Genomic DNA, 20,686 nt, shown 5'->3' with positions numbered 1-20,686 from the left:
GGGGGGAGGAAGCTGGCGGTCGTTGACGGGCGGGCGCGTGGGGCCTCAGGTCGAAGCAGGCGTCGAGGCCGACGTAGCGGAGGGAGCGGGGAGGCACGCGTGGTCACGCAGCGGTCGCCTGGCGGGAGCGGAGCGGAGGGGGGCGGGGCAGGGGGAGAGAGCTTGCGCGTGGGGTGGGGTGCTGCGAAGGAGAGGCGCATGCGACCCTTATTGACCTTCCGCCCTCTCCTCCGCTGAGAACCCATCCCCTTCTCAAGCCCTCTAGTCTCTCCTCACTCCCCACCCCACTGTCTCAGTTTTTCCATCCGTGTAATGGGAACAGCGTATTCTTCCTTGACCCCATACTAGAGTGCAAAACACCTGTATTTTAGCTTGCTTTTTGCTGCATGTGTGATTCTGGCCAAGTCATTTAACTTCTTAATCTCTGAAGTGAAATTGGACTAGCTGGCCTCCTACCTGCTCTAAATGTATGATCTTACAACTTTATGACTGTAATTATAATAATAGGTAGCATTTTTATAATGTTTTATGGTTTGTCAAATGCTTTACTAATATCATCTCATTTGATCCTCACAACTTTGGAGATATTTTTTACATTTTGTGGGTGAGGAAACTGAGGCAAACAGCTTAAATGACTTGACCAGGGTCACACAGCTAGAACATGTTGGCAGGTCCACTACTAACTCCAAGTCAAGCACTCTATCCAGTGTACCACCTAACTCCCTGTACGGTAAAAATTGCTAACTTTTATGTGCATTTTAAGGTTTGGAAAGCAGTTTTCAGTTTTACATATATTATTTCAGCCAATATAACACTGCGGCAGGTGCTACATCTGAGGAAACTGAGGCTTGGAAAGGTTAAGTAAATTGCATATTTTGCAAATGCTCACCCAGGCTAATATGCCTTGGGTAGCATTTGAACTCAGTTCTAGACTCTCAAGGCCAGTACTCTATTCACACTTCCTAGGAACCTGGTTGAATTTGGTAATGTTTCTTTGGATTTGGTCAGTATCCTTTCCAACCAGGCCAGTATTGTCAAACATGCTACTTGCTGGATTCCTGAGTTGCCTGAACCAGATTAAAATGTAATTGGGACATATTTAACAAAATAAACAAAAATATAATAAAACACAGATAATGTTAACATGTGGTTTTCTAGGTCAATGTGCAGCTCCCAAGGATCCTTTTATTACTGTTTAGTGTCTTCTTCAATTTGAATTTTGGCAATGGTGAAAAGAGCACTAAATTTAGGATTAGTGGAACTTGGATTTAAATTTCAGTTCAACTCCTTGTGTATGACTTGAGAAAAACATTTTCACATTTTGGGAATGGGAAAAGGGCCTAGCTCTGCTGCTCTGTGGATGAGGAGCTGGAGCTGATGTCCTCTAAGGTCCTGTCCAGCTGGATTCTTTGCCCTCCTATGGGGTTGTTAGAGTTTCCAATCCTTTCTGAGCAGGGCTGGCCAAATAGCAGCAATAGTGATGGATGTCCCTTCTGATTTCTCTGCTGTAGTTTTCACATCTTAATTCCTAGACATCCCCTTGATCTGAGGTTCTTCACCTCTCTTGTGTCATGGACCTCCTTTGGCAGAAGTTGATGAAGAATTCTTAGTCGTATTTTTAATTGCATAAAATAATTATATAGGATTACAAAGAAAATCAGTGATGTTGAAATACAGTTTCTCAAAATAGGTTTTTAAAAAAGTTCCTAGACCTGGGGGCAGCTGAGTGGCTCAGTGGATTGAGAGCCAGGCCTAAAGAAGGGAGGTCCTGGATTCAAGTGTGACCTCAGATATTCCTAATATGTGACCCTGGGCAAGTCATCTAACACTCATTGAATAGCCCTTACCACTCTTCTGCCTTAGAACCAATACACAGTATTGATTCTAAGATTGAAAGTAAGGGTTTAAAAAAAGTTTCCAGACTCCAGATTAAGAACTCTGAATGAAGAAGAAGTAAAATCTGAACCAGACCCACCTCCATTTAGTTTTTGGGGTGGTTGTCAATCAATTTTTGCACATTGTTGTTGTTCAGTCATTTTAGTCATGCCTCACTCTTCGTGACCCCATTTGGGATTTTCTTGGCAGAGATACTGGAACAGTTTGCCATTTTCTTCTCCAGCTTGTTTTACAGATGAAGAAACTGAGGCAAATCGGGTTAAGTGATTTGCTTTGGGTGACCCAGCTAGTAAATGTCTGAGGCTAGAGATGAAATTGGGAAGATGAGTCTTTCCGACTCCAGGCCTGGCACTCTATCCATGGCACCACCTCGCTGCCCTTATTTGGTCACATACCAACCTTTGAAGAGTTGCTGCTCCTGAAACTCAGTAGTGGGGGATATAATTTAATTTAACAAATATGTGTATTACATGCCGGGCATTGTACTAGGAAGTAGGCTACATTAGGAGCTTAGGAAACAAAGACAAAGCAAAAAAGTTTCCTTGCTCTCAAGGATCTTACATTGTGTTGGGCATAGACATTTACACGGATAAGTAAATACTCTCAATATTTGCGGGGGGGGGGGCTTGGGGGGGTGGCATTCAAGGGCATTGACCCATGAGAGGCCCAAGAAAAGGGAAGGGGGCTCCTGAGCTGAGTCTTGAAGGAAGCACAAGATTCTAAGTGGTGAAGGTGGGGAGGAAATGCATCCCAAGAATGGGGGATAGAGCCTATGCAAACACTCTGAGGTGGTAGATGATAAGCAGGATCTTGGAAAAAGGAAGTAGTCTGGAACAGAGAATGTATGAAGGGATATACAATGTGATAGAAATATGGAAAAGCAGGTTGGAACCACTGTCCTTAGATTCTGGAAAGGAGTCTGAATCACCCTCCTTCTCCTTTTCCCTCTGATGAATTATTCCCCAATTAGTTCCATCCTAATGGAATTATGTAGGTGTGGCCTGCATTTCCTGGTAAATAATTCCCTTCTGCTATGAAAACATCAGGGTCCAACAAATACTCTCAGGAGTCTAAAAGGCAGTCCACTTTCAGTGGATGGTGGTCTGGCCTTTGTTTCTATTCTTACCTTCAAAGAACCAAGTTGTATTTACAAAATGAACTTTTCTCAGAACAACCCAGGGAATCTAGTGAGAGCAATTACCACCCCACCCCACCCCCATTTGATAGGTGCCAAAACTGAGACTAAAAGAGATGATGTCAATCAAATCAACCAGCTAACATTTATTAAGCACCAGCAGTATAGAAGGCATTCCACTGAGTACCCAGAATACAGAATCCTAAATTAAATAGTTCCTGCCCTCAAGGTACTTGAATTCATTGGGGGAGACTATGTGACCAGATATAAGTATATATAAAAGAAATGCAGTGATTTGCTAATAATCATTGCAGCCCTGGGATTAGAAGCTAGGTCTTCTGGTTTTTAAGGCCTCCTTGCCCTCCTCAATTGTGTGCCTCCACTGATTTTGTAGACATCACATAGTCCCCAAGGATTTGTTAACTGGTGCTAAGATCAGTCTTGGAGGAAGACTTCCCACGTGGAGGACAACTGGAGCTGCTGCCTCTGCCAGTGTGGGAATGGACAGATTGGGCTCCTTCAGTAGTAAGTATGACCTCAGGTAACTCTCGGTGGCATTTGGTACAGAAAGATGAGGGCAGGGACGGGAACATTGTGGGTTTACCTGTAAAAGCTTTTTGTGTATCTGATTCTGAAGCTGCACGAAAGGCATCAAACTGAATTAAAATCAGACACATTTTTGTTACTGATCCAGTCCCTATAAACTAGTGATGGAATTAATGGAATGGGTGTGAAATTAATGGAAAATCATGTAGAAAAGTGCTCAGGATATGAAACTAGGATGGTTATCCTAAAGCTTGATCTTCCCCCCCCCCCCACTTTTTTCTTTTTAATAGAAATTTTCTTAATATGTCACATTTATTTCTGAAACTAGGCCTCTCCTACCTTTACCCAATCAGTAACAAAGATTTTACAGGAACAGAAAAGAGGGGCAGCTAGGTGGCTTAGTGGATAGAGAACCAAGCGTGGAGATGGGAAGTCCTAGGTTAAAATTTGGTCTCAGATATTTCTTGGGATCCTGGGTAAGTCACTTAACCTTAGTTGTCCAGCCTTTACTGCTCTTCTGATATTTTAAAACAGAATATAGGAGTTTAAAAAAAAAAAAAAAGGAAAACAGCATGGTTCAGTTAAAGCACCCAGAATATCAACACAGACAACACATGCAATATGTAAGAGGGAGATTTTTAGGTATTTATAGATATATATTTAAAGTGTGGCCGCCAGGAATCAAGAATTCAAATTGATTCCATAATTAAAATAGACCCAAGTCAGTATCCAGTTTATTTACAATTAGGAAGGTACTGAATTAACTTTACCAGGTTGTAACCCACGTATTTAAAGAGATAGTGTCTCTCCTCATTTCCTGTGGGCCACCTCTAATTCAAGTGGACCAATGGCAGCCTCTACCATGATTTGGACTGCCCAAAGGGCAGTCTCTTGTTCTTGATTTGATACTTATTGTCATGTGTGGTTAACTTATCTCCACTCCCCTTTTGAGGGAGGTGGGGATGATATAATTTAGATTGTCCCGTGTGATTAAATTATCTATACTTCCCCTGAGGGAGGTGGGGATGATATAATCTAGATGCCTAGGGTAAGTAGATTTTTGACTATGAATGGGCTAGAGTTAATTTCATTTACACAAATATTCCATAGCCACAGTCCTCTACCTCTGTAATTGAAGGGAAAAGGTGTATTTTCTCAGTTCTTCCCAGCAGCTGGGGTTGGTTGTTAGAATTATTATGTAGTATTCATTTCTTTTGTCCCTAATTCAGATTCTTATACTTTTAAATCTTCCAAAACTTTGATTTTTAAAAAGCAATAGGATATTGCTGATGAATATGAAGAATGTAGAGAAGTGTAGGAAGATTTAGATTTAAAGTGAAGTTTCTAGAATCAGAAAAACAAAATAGACTCAATGTCTACAGCAATATAAATGGAAAGATCAACAATAATGAAAATGAGTGCTCCATAATTAATTTTAAGACCCAAATTTTTCTCCAAAGAAGAGAAGTGTTGCCTTCTGGAATATCATATTCCAAGCCTTCTGATCCTTTAATGTAGAGGCCACTAAATCCTGTGTAATACTGAATGTAACACCATAGTATTTGAATTGTTTCTTTCTGGCTGCTTCTAGTATTTTCTCCTTGACTTGGGAACTCTTGAATTTAGCTATAATATTCCTGGGAGTTGTCATTTGGGGATTTATTTCTGGAGGTGATCTGTGGATTCTTTTAATTTCTATTTTACCCTCTTGTTCAAGAAATATCAGGGTGATTTTCTTTGATAATTTCTTATATTATTATGTCCAGGGTTTTGTTTTGTTTTGTTTTTGTATTATGACTTTCAGGTAGTCCAGTAATTCTTTTTTTTTTTTTTTTAATTTAAAATTTTTTTTCCATGGTTGTGATTTTTGTTGTTTCCCTCCCCCCTCCCAGTGTTGACAAGCAATTTCACTGGGTTATACATATCAAATCCTATTTCCATATTATTCATTTTTGTAATAGAGTAAATCTTTTAAAACCCAAACTCCAATAATTCTTAAATTGTTTCTCCTGGATCTATTTTCCAGGTCAGTTGTTTTTCTCAATGAGCTATTTCACATTTTCTTCTGTTTTGTTTTGTTTTTTCATTCTTTTGATTTTGTTTTATTGTTCCTTGCTAGCTCATGAAATTACTGACTTCTAGTTACCCAGGTCTAATTTTTAAAAAATGATTTTCTTCAGTGAGCTTTTGAAACTTCTTTTTCATTTGACCAATTCTACTGTTATTTTCTTCTCACATTGCTTTCATTTCTCTTCCTCATTTTTTCTCTGCTTCTCCTAATTGATATTTGAAATCCTTTTTTGAACTTTTCCAGAGCCTGAGACCAATTCAAATTTTTCTTTGAAGTTTTGTATGTGTAAGCTCACATCCCCCTTCTGAATCTGCCTTGCTCTTTTTTTGTCTCCATAAAAAATTTTCAGGGTTAGGGTTTTTTGTCGATGTTTACTCATTTTCCCAACCTTTTTCTTGATTTCTACTTTTATCTTAAAGGTGGTCTCTGTTCTCAGGGTATAGAAGGCACTCTCTTAAACTTTAGTTTTTCCTTGCTGCTACCCTTAGCTCTATTTCTGGGTTTCCGCAAGTTTCAGTTCTTCCAAGATGGTGGGCTAGGAGCCATGAAAGCCACCTCCCACTGCTGATTCAGTCACCCTCTGGGACTGCTGATGGCTTGCAGAGATTAGAGCAGCATGAGTTACCTTGTGCTGGAGCTTAGGATTTAGTCTTGGGCTTGGCTTTTGGTCTTTCTCTGAGCTTGATCACATCAGGTACACAGTAGACTGCCTTGCCCTGGGGCTTATAACTTCACCTTGAGCTGGGCCTTACTCTTGGGCTTACACAGACCAGGCATACCTCTTACTGCTTTGCATTGGGAGTTCAAGTCCTCCCTGCAGGCTTAGACTGAGGCTCCCAGACACAGACCAGGTATACCATGTAGTCTATTGTACTAGGATTTAGGACCTCACTGTGGGATTGGGCCAGGGCTCTTGGCCTCCCTTTGTGCTGGCACCAGCTTGGTGCCTTACTGACTACCTTGTGCTGGGGCTTTGGGCCTCAGTTTAGGCACAGGCAGGAACTGAGACCCTTTCTCTGGGCCTGTACAAGCCAAGTACACTGAGGACTGCTCTGTACTAGGGCTTATGACCTCACTTCAGACTTTTGCTGAGGCTTGGAACTTTACGGGGTAGAAGTGGGGTTGCACTGCTTTCGGCTTAGACATGGTCTCAGGGTCTCAACATTGGCTTGAGCCCAGGTTCAGAATCTGGATCAGTAGGTGAGGGGTTAGGAGGCGCTTGCTGTTGGCTTGTGCTAGTACTCCTTAGTGTACCTTCCGGGGGACTGTACTTCCTTCTCAACCCTAGTACCCCAAATGTTCTCTGCTACCTTTCAAATTGTTCTCTCCATGAAAGTTGCTTTACTCCATTTCCTTTTTGTTTTTTTCACTCCAGTATTTGTTTTGAGGCCTTATTTTATTTTATTTTATTTTTATTTTTATTTAATTTATTAATTTGTAACATTTCTCCATGGTTATAGGATTCATGTTCTACCTCTCCCCTCCTCCCACACCCTCCCATAACCCACACACAATTCCACTGGGTTTTACATGTGTAATTGATCAAGACCAATTTCTATACTATTGATATTTGCATTAGGGTGTTCATTTTGAGTCCATATCCCTAATTATATCCCCATCCACCCATGTGATTGGGCAATTGTTTTTCTTCTGTGTTTCTACTTCCATAGTTCTTCCTCTGCATGGGAATAGTGTTCTTTCTCATAATTCCCTCAGAGTTGTCTTGGATCATTGCACTGTTGCTAGTAGAGAAGTTGAGGCCTTATTTTAAAGTTGGTTAAAGAAGGTTCTTGTAGTTATTCGAGCTTTCCTGGCTTTTACTCCATCATCTTCCACAAGGAAGAGATGAGAAATGTGTCTCCCTTCTTTGCTGAGATGGGGGACTTTGAGTATGGAGCATTATATATGCTGTCAGGCTTAGTTTATGTATTGGTTGGTTTTACTAAAGTAATTTTTTTTTTCCTTTTTCACTCTTTGTTCTTTGTCCTTTGAAGGAATGCTTTTTGGGTAGTAGAGGGAAAAGGAATATGTTTTGAAATTAAGGTGATATTAAAAAAGAGAACAATAAAATTTTAGCAATAGAATCTTTTAAGACTCACAGAGTGGGGGCAGCTGGGTAGCTCAGTGGATTGAGAGTCAGGCCTAGAGACGGGAGGTCCTAGGTTCAAATCTGGCCTCAGACACTTCCCAGCTGTGTGACCCTGGGCAAGTCACTTGACCCCCATTGCCCACACTTACCACTCTTCCACCTATAAGCCAATACACAGAAGTTAAGGGCTTACTCCGCCAAAAAATAAATAAATAAAGACTCACAGAGTAAGTGATGTGCTCATAACCAGTGATTGTAACAATGCCAACAGAAGGAAAAAGAAAATACCCTTTTTTAGGTAGAATTTTTTTTAGCCTATAACCCTAACTATGATAACAATTATATAAATTATTATTTTAAGAATCTGCTTTCATCACCTTCCACTGGTATAGATCTGAATTCTTCCATGTCTTGAAATACAGTGCTATAAGTTCCTATGATTGAAAAAATTTATCAGCTGCTGGCCATCCCTTTGATGATGAAATTCTTTGAATTTAACTGGACCTATCTATTCTACACCAGCACTTCTGTCTTGGTAGAGTCTTTTTCAGAAATGAAACTCCACTAACTTAGCTTTTAAGAACTTAGGGTCATTTCTATACCAAAATGGGGCATTGGGGTAAGATTTTAGTTAAGGAATCAAGTAACAGATATTTGTTGAATAAAGGAAAGAAATCTTTGAGAAATTATTTTCTTGTAATTAATTAAAATACTCTTCTGCATTCAAAAGGTTTCTACTCCTCCTTGCCCCTACTTTTACAGTAAAATATTCATGGCATTTAAAACAAATCCTATTATTAGATTTGGGGGGATTCATTGGGCTAAAGATTAGGAAAGGGCTTTGTGAATGATCCATTTTTATTTCCCTGGAAGTGTTTTTTCAAGAAAATCCCCATTCAGCCTCTTACTAATTCTGTCTGTCTCCTTTAGAGGGTTATTCTACTTTTTTTTTTTTTTTTTTTTTTTTTTAATTTTAAACCCTTAACTTCTGTGTATTAACTTAGAGGTGGAGGATTGATAAGGGTAGGCAATGGGGGTCAAGTGACTTGCCCAGGGTCACACAGCTGGGAAGTGTCTGAGGCCAGATTTCAACCCAGGACCTCCTGTCTCTAGGCCTGGCTCTCAATCCACTGAGTTACCCAGCTGCCCCCTTATTCTACTTTCTTAAATGACTTTAGTATTGAAAATTCATGGGGGAAAATGTATTACAATAAACACTGATATAACCTATATCAGACTATTTATTGTCTTGGGAGGGGAGGGGAAAAAGGGAGGGAGAAAATCAGAATCCCAAAATGACAGAACACAATTGTCAAAAATTGTTTCTACAATTTTTGGGGTTATATTTCTACAACTACAATTTCTACAACTGCAAAATAAATAAATAAGAAAATTCTTAGAAAAAGCACCAGGTGTTAGGTTCAATTTCTGACTGCTACCCGCCACCTTTATGACTTCGAGCAAGTTGTTTTACCTTCCTGAACCTCAGTTTCCTTGTCTGTGAAATGAGTTGTTGGATTAGATGTCCTTCATGATCCCTTACAACCCTAAAATTGTGATCCCATGATTCTAAAATCTGACAGGGAAGTTAAACTAAGCCTTCTATCAGAAAGGTAAGGTATAATGGACCAAGGTGGAAAATTATTTTGGAGTTAGTAAAAACTCTCTTTCTTTAGTAAAAAGTTGGTGTCTGCAATGCTGAATTAAATATTTAATTCACTCTTCCTCCATAAATCAAATTTAAAATGAGGAGAAATTAGGTACAATATTGTCTCATTAGGTATGGAGTTCTTCATCCTTGGAGGCATTCAAGCAAGCCAGGTGATTACTTGTTAGGATATTGTGTGAGAAGATCCCCACATCTGGTAGAAAGTTGATTGATTAGAGCTTGGACAAGATAACCTCTAAGGTCCCTTCTCTGATTCCATACCTTTATATTCTTCTATGGAATTTAGGACATGTTAGAAAGGGTATGTTTCTTTCTGTCATTTTTCCCTAGACCTCCATTCAGAAAAAAATATACAGTATAATAATTAACACAGCCAGGGTGTGATTGAATGGTGATCAGCGTTTTTGGGGGGGCTTGGGGAGGTAAATGCAATCATAGTACATTTAAAAACAAAAACAGAAAACTCCCAGAAGACCCTGCTGTGGGCTCTACAGTTTCATTTTCCTTCATTTGCCTTTGAATCTTATGTTTTCTAAAGTTTTTATCCTCCATCACAGAAAACAACCTAGTTAAGGAAGCTCACACTCCAGGGAAGCTAAGTTTTAGGGGACCATGACTCTAGCTTTTTTTTTTTTTTATTATTTTTTAGAGCTTTAGATGTCTTGGATTTCAATCACATCACTAGTATTTCTGAATGTGTCATTGAAAGTGATATTCATTTCTGAAGAAAAAAATATAATTTTTTAATATTGGTTTTGCTTTCTAATGACTCCTTTTTCCCCTGGCCCCTATTCCCCATCCCTAATTACCTTAGCATTAAATGACAATCAACACATCAGCCATGTCTGAACAATACAGGCCTACTTCTGCCCCGGAAGGTAGAACCTGCATCAGCACTAGAAAGTGAAAAGTTTATTTTATTTATTTATTGGAGCCCTTCTTAGGACTTAGAATCTATACTAAGTATCTGTTAGAAGGCAGAAGAGTGGTAAGGGCTAGGAAATTGGGGTTAAAGGAACTTGGTCAGAATCACACAAATAGGAAGCTTCTGAGGTCAAATTTGATCCCAGAACCTCCTGTCTCTATCCACTGAATCACCTAGCTGCCCCATAAAAAGGTTATTTTAAAAATGATGGACAATTCTTTGTTTCTAGAACTGGTATATTTGAGTCATAGAACTGTAGAGCTGGACAGGACCTTGAGAGGAACACCTTTGTATGTCTGAACTCATTTTTCCTATTGGTAAACACGTATACACAGGGTCATTGGGTTGTAACTATGCAATTCTCAGATTTTCAATGATGTCAAAGTGCTCTTTTCAGCTTATGATAACTACAGGGAATATGTTATAGAGCCAGACAAATTAATAACAACATCCATTTGCAGGAACAAAAGGCCTTGAATCTCTAGAGTGGAATGGAGTAGAACTGGTATGCCCAGATCACCAATGACAATGTCGAGCAGTAATCTTCAGAACTTTTTGGCACTAGTTATTAAAAAATGCAAAAATAAATTAGTTGAACAGACTAAATAAAGAAGAATCAAGAACAATCAAACTCAATTAAACCTGTAATCATAAATTACTGGAGAAAGAGCTCTTTATTGTAGAAGAACTTCAGGGAAAACCGTAAAGCAGTATAGGAGAAATTAGTTTTAGATTTAAATCTTATAGAAAATACCACAATAAAATGAAAAGTAATTTTGTGACCTGAATATTAAAGGTCATGCCATAAAAGAAGAATTAGAAGAGAACCAGAACAGATAACTTTCACAGCTATGACTTAGGGAGAGATTATTAATTCAACAAGAGGCTGTCAACAAAGATAAAAGAGATAATTTTAGTTACATGAAATTGCAAAGCTTTTTCCAGGAACAAAATCAATGCTATTAGAATAATGACTAGGGGGAAAATACTTTGTTTTGAATCTCTCTCCAATCTTTATGATAAGAATATGATATTCAAAATATATATGGAACTACACAAATAGATAAGACTGAGAGACATTCATGTTGGAAAACAGTTCTTTTTTTTTTTTTCCACAAAAAGTAATTTATTTTATTTTTTTAGAAAAATTTTCCATAGTTACATGGTTTTTACTTTCCCCTTCACTCCCCTTCACCTTCCCCCCCATATCCAACACGCATTTCCACTGGTTTTAACATGTGTGATCAAGACTTATTTACATATTATTGATAGTTGTATTGATGTGGTTGTTTAGTGTCACATCCCCAACCATGTCCACATCAACCTATGTGTTCAAGCGGTCATTTTTCTTCTGATATTTCCACTCCTGCAGATCTTCCTCTAAATGTGGGTAGCGTTCTTTTCCATAAATCCCTCAGAATTGTCCTGGGTCATTGCATTGCTGCTAGTACAGAAGTCCGTTACATTAAGTTTTACCACAGTGTATCAGCCTCTGTGTACAATGTTCTCCTGAAAACCAACAGTTCTTAAAAGAATTACAAACTGTAAACAGCTATATTAAAGGTTGCTTCACGTTGCTAACAGCAAGAAAAAGGGAAATCAGAATAACTCTTGGGATTTTTACCTTCTGTCCTGCAAACTGACAAAGATGAGAAAAGATGGGGAAAATCTATGCTGGTGGGGTTTTAGAAATACCCATACACTCATCCACTGTTGGTAGTGGACTTGTGAATTGGTCCAATCATTTTGGAAGGTAACTGAGAATTATCTCTGTTGCTCCAACCCCATTCCATGACCTAAATGTCTGTATCCTTTGACCCTGGGATCCCATTGCTAAACATTTATCCTAAGGGGATTAAGATGGAAAGTAGGGCCTCACATACATTAAAATATTTATAGCAGCACTTTTTTTAGTCACAAATAATTGGAAACAAAGTAGGTACTGGGGGATGGCTAAAACAAAAAACAAGCTATGTTATAAGAATGTAATAGAATATTGTTTAGTCATTTTTCAGTTGTGCCCAATTCTTCATGTGCCCAATTTGGGGTTTTCTTGGCATAGGTACTGGAGTGGTTTGACATTTTTTTCTCCAGCTCATTTTATAGATGTGGAATGGAGGCAAGCAGAATTAAGTGACTCACCCAGGATCACACAGCTAGTAAGTGTTTAAAGCCAGAGTTGAACTCCGAAAGATGAGTTTGCCTGACTCTAAGACCAGCACTTTATACACTACATCTATACACTAGTTGCCCTAATGGATCATTATTAAACCACTAAAAAAAGTGAGGACTACAGAAAGCCATGGGAAGACTCATCTTTTCTTAAATTTTCTTTTTTAATGAGCTTGACAAACAGCATTTCCATATACAAAGAGGAACAGAAAAAGATTTTATATGAAACTATGGCTGTATTACATACAGCTTTATACCAAGTACCAAGATTTGCTTGGTATCGTCTAGTATCCTAACTAGTAAGATAGTAATTGGTTCTATTTTCTTGTCTGACCTCTTTCAACATTTTATTGATGTTCTTTTCCTTTCCTTCCTTCCTTCCATCTCTATTAAATTTCTTTCCTTAAATCTCCCTCCCAAAATAAGGAAAGAGAAGAAGGAAATCAGCATTTATTAAGGACCTACTATGTACCAGGCACTCTGCTAAGCATTTTACAAATATTTCATTTGATCCTCACCACATCCCTATTTTAAAGTTCAGTAAACAGAGGCAAAGAGAGGTTACATGGACTTGAGCAGGGTTATACAGCTAGTAAGTTTTGAGATTGTTTTTGAACTCAGGTTTCTGATGCCTGTTCTAGTGCTTTATCCACTGCATTACTTAGTTGCCATCCCTTGTAACAAATAACTCAACAGTTGATTCAAGCATATTCACATATTGGGCCTATCTGAAAATATATGTCTTCCTCTGCACCTGCAATCCTGCAATAGAGTTTGTGCCTTTTTGGATATAATTCTAAATGACTTCCAGGTTAGGTCAAATCCCAGCCTGACCAACAATACTGTTGTATGCCTGCCCTCTCATGGCCTTCCAGCAAATTGCTATTTTCCCTTTTCATAATTTTTGTGATTTGAGATGGAATCTTAGAGTTGTTTTCATTTGTATTTCTCTTATTACTAGTGATTTGGAACATTTTTGGATCTCTATCACCTCTAAATTGACCTATACAAAATTTCTTTGGGTGTGTCCCACCCTTTTGATTCATTCCATCTACTTTTTTCCTTTGCATTTCTACTCTATTCCTCTCTCAGAAAGTCATCACTTATAACAAAGAATTATAAAAAGAGATACTGAAAAACTAAAAAGACTTTTTAATAACAAAATTAAGGACACAAATTAGAAGGTTATAATAAGAGTATAAGAAGAGAATCGAATGACTGAGGGAAAAGTCTTTGCAGAGAATACCTCTGATAAAGATAGGATATTTAAGACATATAGATAACTAATAAACAGAAAATCTTTTAAGAACTTCTGGTTCATATTCTTTTACCATTTATCTGTTGAGGAGCAGTTCTTGATATTACATATTTATATCAGTTTCTGACATATATCTCGGAATTAGCCCTTCATTATTTTCTTTGAGGTTTTTGACCTTTTGTAGTCTTAGATGAATTTTGTCATTTTTTTGGTTCATTCTATAAAGTAACTCTTTAGGAATCTGATTAGTAATACACTGAATTTACAAATTAATTTAATATCATAATTTTTATTATATTGGTACAGCTCAACTATGAGTAATTAATACCTCCCCAATTATTTAAGTCCATTTCTTCAAAGCATATTTTATAGTTAGATTAATTTAATTCTTATTTTATTTAGCATATAGATTACCCTGACATTTTATACATACTATAATTATTTTAATAAGAATTTCTTTTCTTTTCTCTATTTGATCAATTTTGTTTCTTTCCTCATGTATTCTTTTCCCCCTTCCTTTTCATTCCTCTTTTATAAACAACAGAAGAGAGGAAAAAAACCCAACACTCTGGACCTGTGTTTGTCTTTCTTAATTCTCTTTGTGACCCCTGACTACAATGATATACTATTTTTTTAAACCCTTACCTTTCTAGAATCAATTATAAGCATCAATTTCAAGGCAGAAGAGCAATAAGGGCAAACAATTGGGGTTAACTGTCTTGCCCAGGATCACACAGCTAGGAAGTGTCTGAAATCAGATTTGAACCCAGAACTTCCTGTCTCCACACTTTCTATCAACTGAGCCACCCAGCTGCCTCTATAATGAGATTTTTAAGGAATATTTCTTTTATCCCTATTAAAGCATAAGAATTTAATCATCATTCAACACCATCCAGTTCCTGCTGTGTATTTATCTTCCTAAGTTTCTCTTACCTCCTGTTTGTTTTTTCCCAGTAGACACAAGGTCCCTGAAGAGAGATTTATAAGAGTTTTTATAGTAAAGTACAGTTAACTCTTTTTAATGATATTATTTAAAGTTTAGGGATTTTCCAGAGTTTGGGGCTTCTGGTTACATCCACCTACGTCTTGCATAATAGTGACACAAAAATAAATGACTTCCTCAAAGTGATATGAATTATAGGAAAACTAAAATTAGGAAAACAAGGCTTAGGTACAGCATCTGCACACAATTTCAGGGATGATACAAAATGGAGACTGTATGGTTCTCTCAGTGGAAAGATAACCCCTGCCTCCCAAACCCTGAATACTATGTAATTCATGATTAACCTTGGCCATGAAGAACAGAAAAAATACACTTTCCTCCTTCTTTGAAGAAGTGAGGGTCTGTGCATGTGGAATGTTGTACAAGTTGTCAGATTCAGTTGTATTGATTGGTTTTGCTGAACTGTTTTTTTCCTTTTTTAAAAATTTTGCTGATATAGAGGAAGGAGGTCTAGCAGTATCAGATTTTAAACTGTATTGTAAAGCAGTAATTATCAAAACTACCTGGTGCTAGCTAAGAAATAGCTACGTAGGTAGATCAATGGAACAGAACAGACATACCATGGACAGTAGTAAAAGATTATAGAAACCTTGTATTTAACAAAAATATATACCTATGGTATTGGGATAAGAAATCACTATTTGGTAAAAATTGCCAAGACAATTAGAAAGTAGTTTGGCAGAAACTAGGTATAGATCAATATCTTACACCATTCACTAAGATCAAAATGGAAATGTGCTCTAGACATAGAAGGAGATATCATAAGCAAATTAGAACTGGGAGCAAATACCGAACAGATTTATGGATAAAAATGTAATTTATGAGTAAACCTGAGATAGAAAGCATTGTGATATGTAAAATGGATAATTGTGAGTATATTAATTAAAAAGGTTTTGTGTAAATAAAAAAAGATTAAAAGGAAAGCAGAAAATTGGGGGAAATTTTTTATAGACAGCCTCTTAGATTGAAGTCTCATATCAAAAATATATAGAGGACTTTGTCAAATTTATGGGAATAAGAGCCATCTCTCAATTGATAAATGGGCAAAAGATATTAATAGACAGTTTTTGGATGAAGAAATCAGAGCCATATACAGGTACATAAAAAGCTCTAAATCATTACTGATTAAGGAAGTGCAAAAGTAAACAATTCTAAAGTATTATTTCATACCCATCAGATTGACAAAAATGACAAAAAGGCAAAATGAAAAATGTTGGAAGGGATGGGAAAAAGTGGGGAACCTAATACACTGTTGGTGGAACTGAATTATTTGAAGAGCAATTTAGAATTATACTCCTAGAGTTATAAAACTGTATATCCTTAGACCTGGATCTGTTTCTTAAAGAGACCAGAGAAAAAGGGGAAAAATCCTATATATTCCAAAATATTTATAGAAACTCTCTTTGTGTTGTCAAAGAACTGGAAATCAAGGTGATGTCTATCAATTGGGGATGGCTAAACAAATTTCAGTATATGATTGTAGTGTAAAACAACCCTACCTTAAGAAACAATGAGCTGATTAATTTTTTTTAAGCTTGGAAATAACTATATGAGATAATAAAGAATAAAACAAGTTGAACCAGCTATAGATTAAATATTTGAAGAATAATTTGTGAATGTTCACTTCCAGAGAATGAACTGAGAAGTGGAAACATGAAAAACAATCAATATATTTTGCCAGATGATCCTTTCTGTGTTTGGGATAGGGGAGGGACTGAATAAAAAATTAAATAAAAAAAATTTTTCGAACTTGTTATAAAGAATGACTCCCTTTGGAAGGGAGTGAGTGGGATATGTTAAGAGAAGAAGATGGTATAAAACAAAAAAATATCAATAAATTAAGACAAAAATAACCATACTTTTTTCTTTTTCTTTTTTCTAGATGATCCCTTTGATAAGCCTCCCTGCCGGGGTTGCTCTTCCTATCTCATGGAGCCCTACATCAAATGTGCTGAATGTGGACCTCCTCCATTCCTCCTCTGTTTGCAGGTAACTCACTAAGTAGCCCAGACTTGCATTTCTCTCTCTCTTTTTTCTTTTAAAACATTTCATTGATGTCCTTTTTTTTTTAATCACTATCACTTCCTAATGATTATTCCCTTCCACCAAAATAACCTTCCTTTGCAACAAGAACACAAAACACACTATGTCTAAAAATGTATGTCTTTCTTCATTACCTGTAGTTCATACCTCTGTGCTTAGAGGCTTGACACATTATTCACCATAAGGCCTCTGAAGTCATGACTAGGCTCTGCATTGATCAAAGACCTGACTACTTGTTTCTCCTAATCTACATCTCTTGGCATGTTAAGAGATTAATAGCAGGTGTTCTGATGTAACATACTTCATCATCATCTTTTTTTTTTTTAACTTTTGTATTCTTTCTTAGAATTGGTATGAGCAGTTAGGACTAGGCAGTTGGGGTTAAGTGTCTTGCACAGGGTCACACACGTAGGAAGTATCTGAGGCCAGATTTGATCCCAGGACCTCCTGCTTCTAGGCCTGGTGCTCTATCCCCTGAGCCAGAACATCCTTCTTTAATTTCCTCTTTCCCATCCATACCTCCTAACACATTAGAACTATAGAACCTGTTCATGAAGATGATGGTAGAGGTCAACTAGTCCAGAATTAACCAATTCAGGAATCCCCTCTAAAACATCTCTGACAGGAATAATGCAGCTTTTGCTTAAACACCTCTAGCAATGGGATATTCCCATTTCCTGAGGCAAAGCACCTTATTTTTGGACAGCTTTAATTGTTAGGAAGTTCTTCCTTATCTGAAATCTGCTTCCCCAGAAATCACGATTCATTTGTTTTAGTTCTGCCCTCTGGAGTCAAGAAGCAAGTCTCCTTCTCCATGAAAGCTATTTGATGACAGACATTGTGACCCCCACTGATCTCTCATCTCTGAACTAAACATCCTTAAGTTTCTTCAGCCAGTACACTGATTATGTGGTCACTAGTCCCAGATTTTAACATCCTGGTCATCTTCTTGTGGACTCTGGCCAGCTTGTCATTTTGATGATGATGACAGGTAACATTTATATAGCACTACTATGCTAGACCAGTAGGTGGCACAGTGGTTAGAGCACTGGGCCTGGAGTCAAGAAGACTCATCTTCCTGAGTTAAAATCTTGCCTTAGACATTTACTAGCTGTGTGACCTGGGGCAAGTCACTTGATCTTGTTTGCCTCAGTTTCTTCTTCTGTAAAATGAGCTGGAAAAGGAAATGGCAAACCACTCTAGTATCTATGAAATCCCAAATGGGATCACAAAGAATAGGACATGACTGAAAAAATGACTTACCAATAACATGTGCCTGACATTGTCCTTGTAAGATTTAAATTAATATCAGTAACTCCAAGTATTATATTTATAAAATTTATTAATAATCACTTGAAGTAGAAGGAATAAAAACCTAATTATCTAACAAAAAATAAACCACATTAGTAATTCTCCTGCCTGGCCCAGAGCCAGTTTCCACAGCCATGATCACAGGAAGAGAGAGTGAGAGGCAGGGCTACCCAAAACTTATATCTTCCCTAAGTTAGCACATAATGTGAGAAGGAAGGTGGGTTGCTGGGAAATGAAGTCCTGGGGAGTAGATTCTAATTACACATTCTAAATACTGTTATTATCTCATTTGATCCTTACAACAGCTCTTGGAGATAAATGCTGTTATTATCCCCATTTTACAAATGAAAACATGGAGGCAAACAGAAGTTAAGTCACTTGTCTAGGGTCACATAGCTAGGAAGTATCTGAGGTCAGATTTGAACTCAGTTCTTCTTTGGGGTTCTGGTGTTTTGGCTCATATTTCAGAAGCAGTCTTCATAGGTATTGTTCTCCCATTTTCCTTAATACTTGTCCTTTTCCACCCCTTCTTTATTTATTCATTTTAAATACTGTTTTATTGATACTACTTATTTTCATATCAGGCTCTTTTCTAGATAAATTCTCATCCAAAGATCACTTCTTTTTATAAAGAAGAAAATTTAAGCAAACCAACTAACACAGTGACCATGTTCAATAGAAGCATGCAACAATATTCTACTCCATAGACCCCTACTCCTTCAGAGAAAGAGAAATGGCATGTTTCCTCATTTCTTCTTCTGGACTAGTATTGGTCATTACAGTGTGTGCAGGATTTGGCTTTTTTTAAGTGTTCTTTTTTATTTACATCTTAGTTATTGTGTGTTTTGTTTCCTTCTGCTTCCTTTGTTCCACATTCAATTAGACAAATTTTTCCAGATTTCTTAAAATTCTTTCTATTGGTAGATTCTAATGATTATGATTCAATAATATTCCACAGCATTAATATACTACAGTTTGGCCACTTCCCAGTTACTGGACATCATTTTATTTTCTGCCTTTTTTTTCTACATGAAAGGCAGTATGGTATAATAGATAAAGAGTTGGCCTTAAAGCCAGCAAGACCCAAGTTCAGATCCCACCCATGACATTACTGGCTTTGTGAACTTGGTTAATCTTTCTGCTCTTGGCTAATCTCTAAGGCTATAAGTCGTAGAGAAAATGTTGATCTGTAATTGGTAGAAAGAAATTCCCTATTCTACTGAAACCATGGGTAAAGTTCCTGTCTCCCTTTTTGTTGCATCCACAAATTCTGCTGAATATTGTAGTCCTTACATACAGTTCCTTGCTTGCTGTTCCTTGACACTTTTTACATTGCTTTGGCTGGAAAAGTTAAAACTCTGTGATAGCAAATACAGCCAAGGGGGAAGAATTGCTGTCCTTGATATAATCCAAGATACTGATCTCTGTCTTACTCTGATGGCAGTGGGACCTGGATAGCAGTCTGACAGTATATGAGTAGGTTAGTTCAAACAACCAGTAGGAGTCAGGCCAGCTTATAAATGCAGTCAAAAGCCCCAATGTCAAGGCCCTTGATTTTGTCTTTCTATTTGTGGTCCACTAAATAAATGGCTGTGGTAGCCAATATCCCATTTGATAGAACTTTCAAACAAAGCACTTTTGAATTACAAGGACTGGGAAGCAGTGTGGCATAATTGATAGAGAGCTCACTTTGAATAGGAAGACCTCATTTTAAGTCTTTTCTCTAACATATCCCTAGAAATAATCCCCAATGCTCAGAGGAAAGCATTTCCTTTATATTTATTATATTTAAATAAAATGTTAAAATAAATTTTATTTCTATTACTTGTACTATGATGTTATAAAATACATGTTTACATTATTTGTAATAAAATAAATAATTTATTTATATTCCTTATATCTAGTCAATTCACAGGTTCAGGGCCCTATCCCTATCCTGTCCTAAGAATACAAATATGAAAAAAAAATAATCTTTTTCTTACCTGTAAAGAAGCATTTGGAAATCTTATATGTTACCTGTTGTTTTCCCTGTTTTGCAGTGCTTCACCCGAGGGTTTGAGTATAAGAAGCATCAAAGTGATCACACTTATGAAATAATGGTAAGAGCACAGGTCTCTACTTCTTTTACAAATCCCAAGAATGTCAGAAGAAGGAGCTTTAGGGATTTATTAGACTGCCTTACTCATTTTGAAAATCAGGAAGTTGAAGCCCAAAGAAGTGATTAGTTCAAGATCACCCATTTAGTGAGACATGAACCTAGGTCAGGAGATTTCTAGTCCATTGTCCTTTAGGCAAGTCACTTTTGTTTTCAGAGGCTCATTTTACTTGGTTATAAAATGTTCAAACCATCTCACAGAATTGTTGGGAAGATCAAAGGAGATAATGCATACAGATCATTTTCTAAGTCACAAAGGGCCAAAGAGATATCAGCTGTCCTCACCCTTGGTTTCATTGCCATCCATCTTTCTACTCCATTATTCCTTGCATGTTTGTTTTTCTGGCATTTCCCCCTCATATTCCACCTTTTCTGATTTCAATAATAGTCGTCCAGTAAATTTTTTAGAAGCT

The 20,686-nt window shown here is 37.3% G+C and overlaps 1 protein-coding gene across 1 annotated transcript in view; it reads left to right on the top strand.

Annotated features, from left to right (window-relative positions):
* The first annotated feature begins 3,509 nt into the window (after positions 1-3,509).
* Positions 3,510-20,686, top strand: part of TADA2A (transcriptional adaptor 2A) — a 66,482-nt gene continuing 49,305 nt past the window's right edge. The window contains exons 1-3 of the mRNA XM_044672988.1: positions 3,510-3,556; positions 16,647-16,753; positions 20,158-20,217. Of these exons, the coding sequence (XP_044528923.1) occupies positions 3,532-3,556; positions 16,647-16,753; positions 20,158-20,217 (192 nt within the window). The 5' untranslated portion in view covers positions 3,510-3,531. The remainder of the gene's footprint in view (positions 3,557-16,646; positions 16,754-20,157; positions 20,218-20,686) is intronic.

This window comes from Gracilinanus agilis, chromosome 4 (assembly GCF_016433145.1).
Source record: "Gracilinanus agilis isolate LMUSP501 chromosome 4, AgileGrace, whole genome shotgun sequence".
In the NCBI taxonomy this organism is placed as follows: Eukaryota; Metazoa; Chordata; class Mammalia; order Didelphimorphia; family Didelphidae; genus Gracilinanus; species Gracilinanus agilis.
This window is presented reverse-complemented; position numbering and strand designations above follow the sequence as displayed.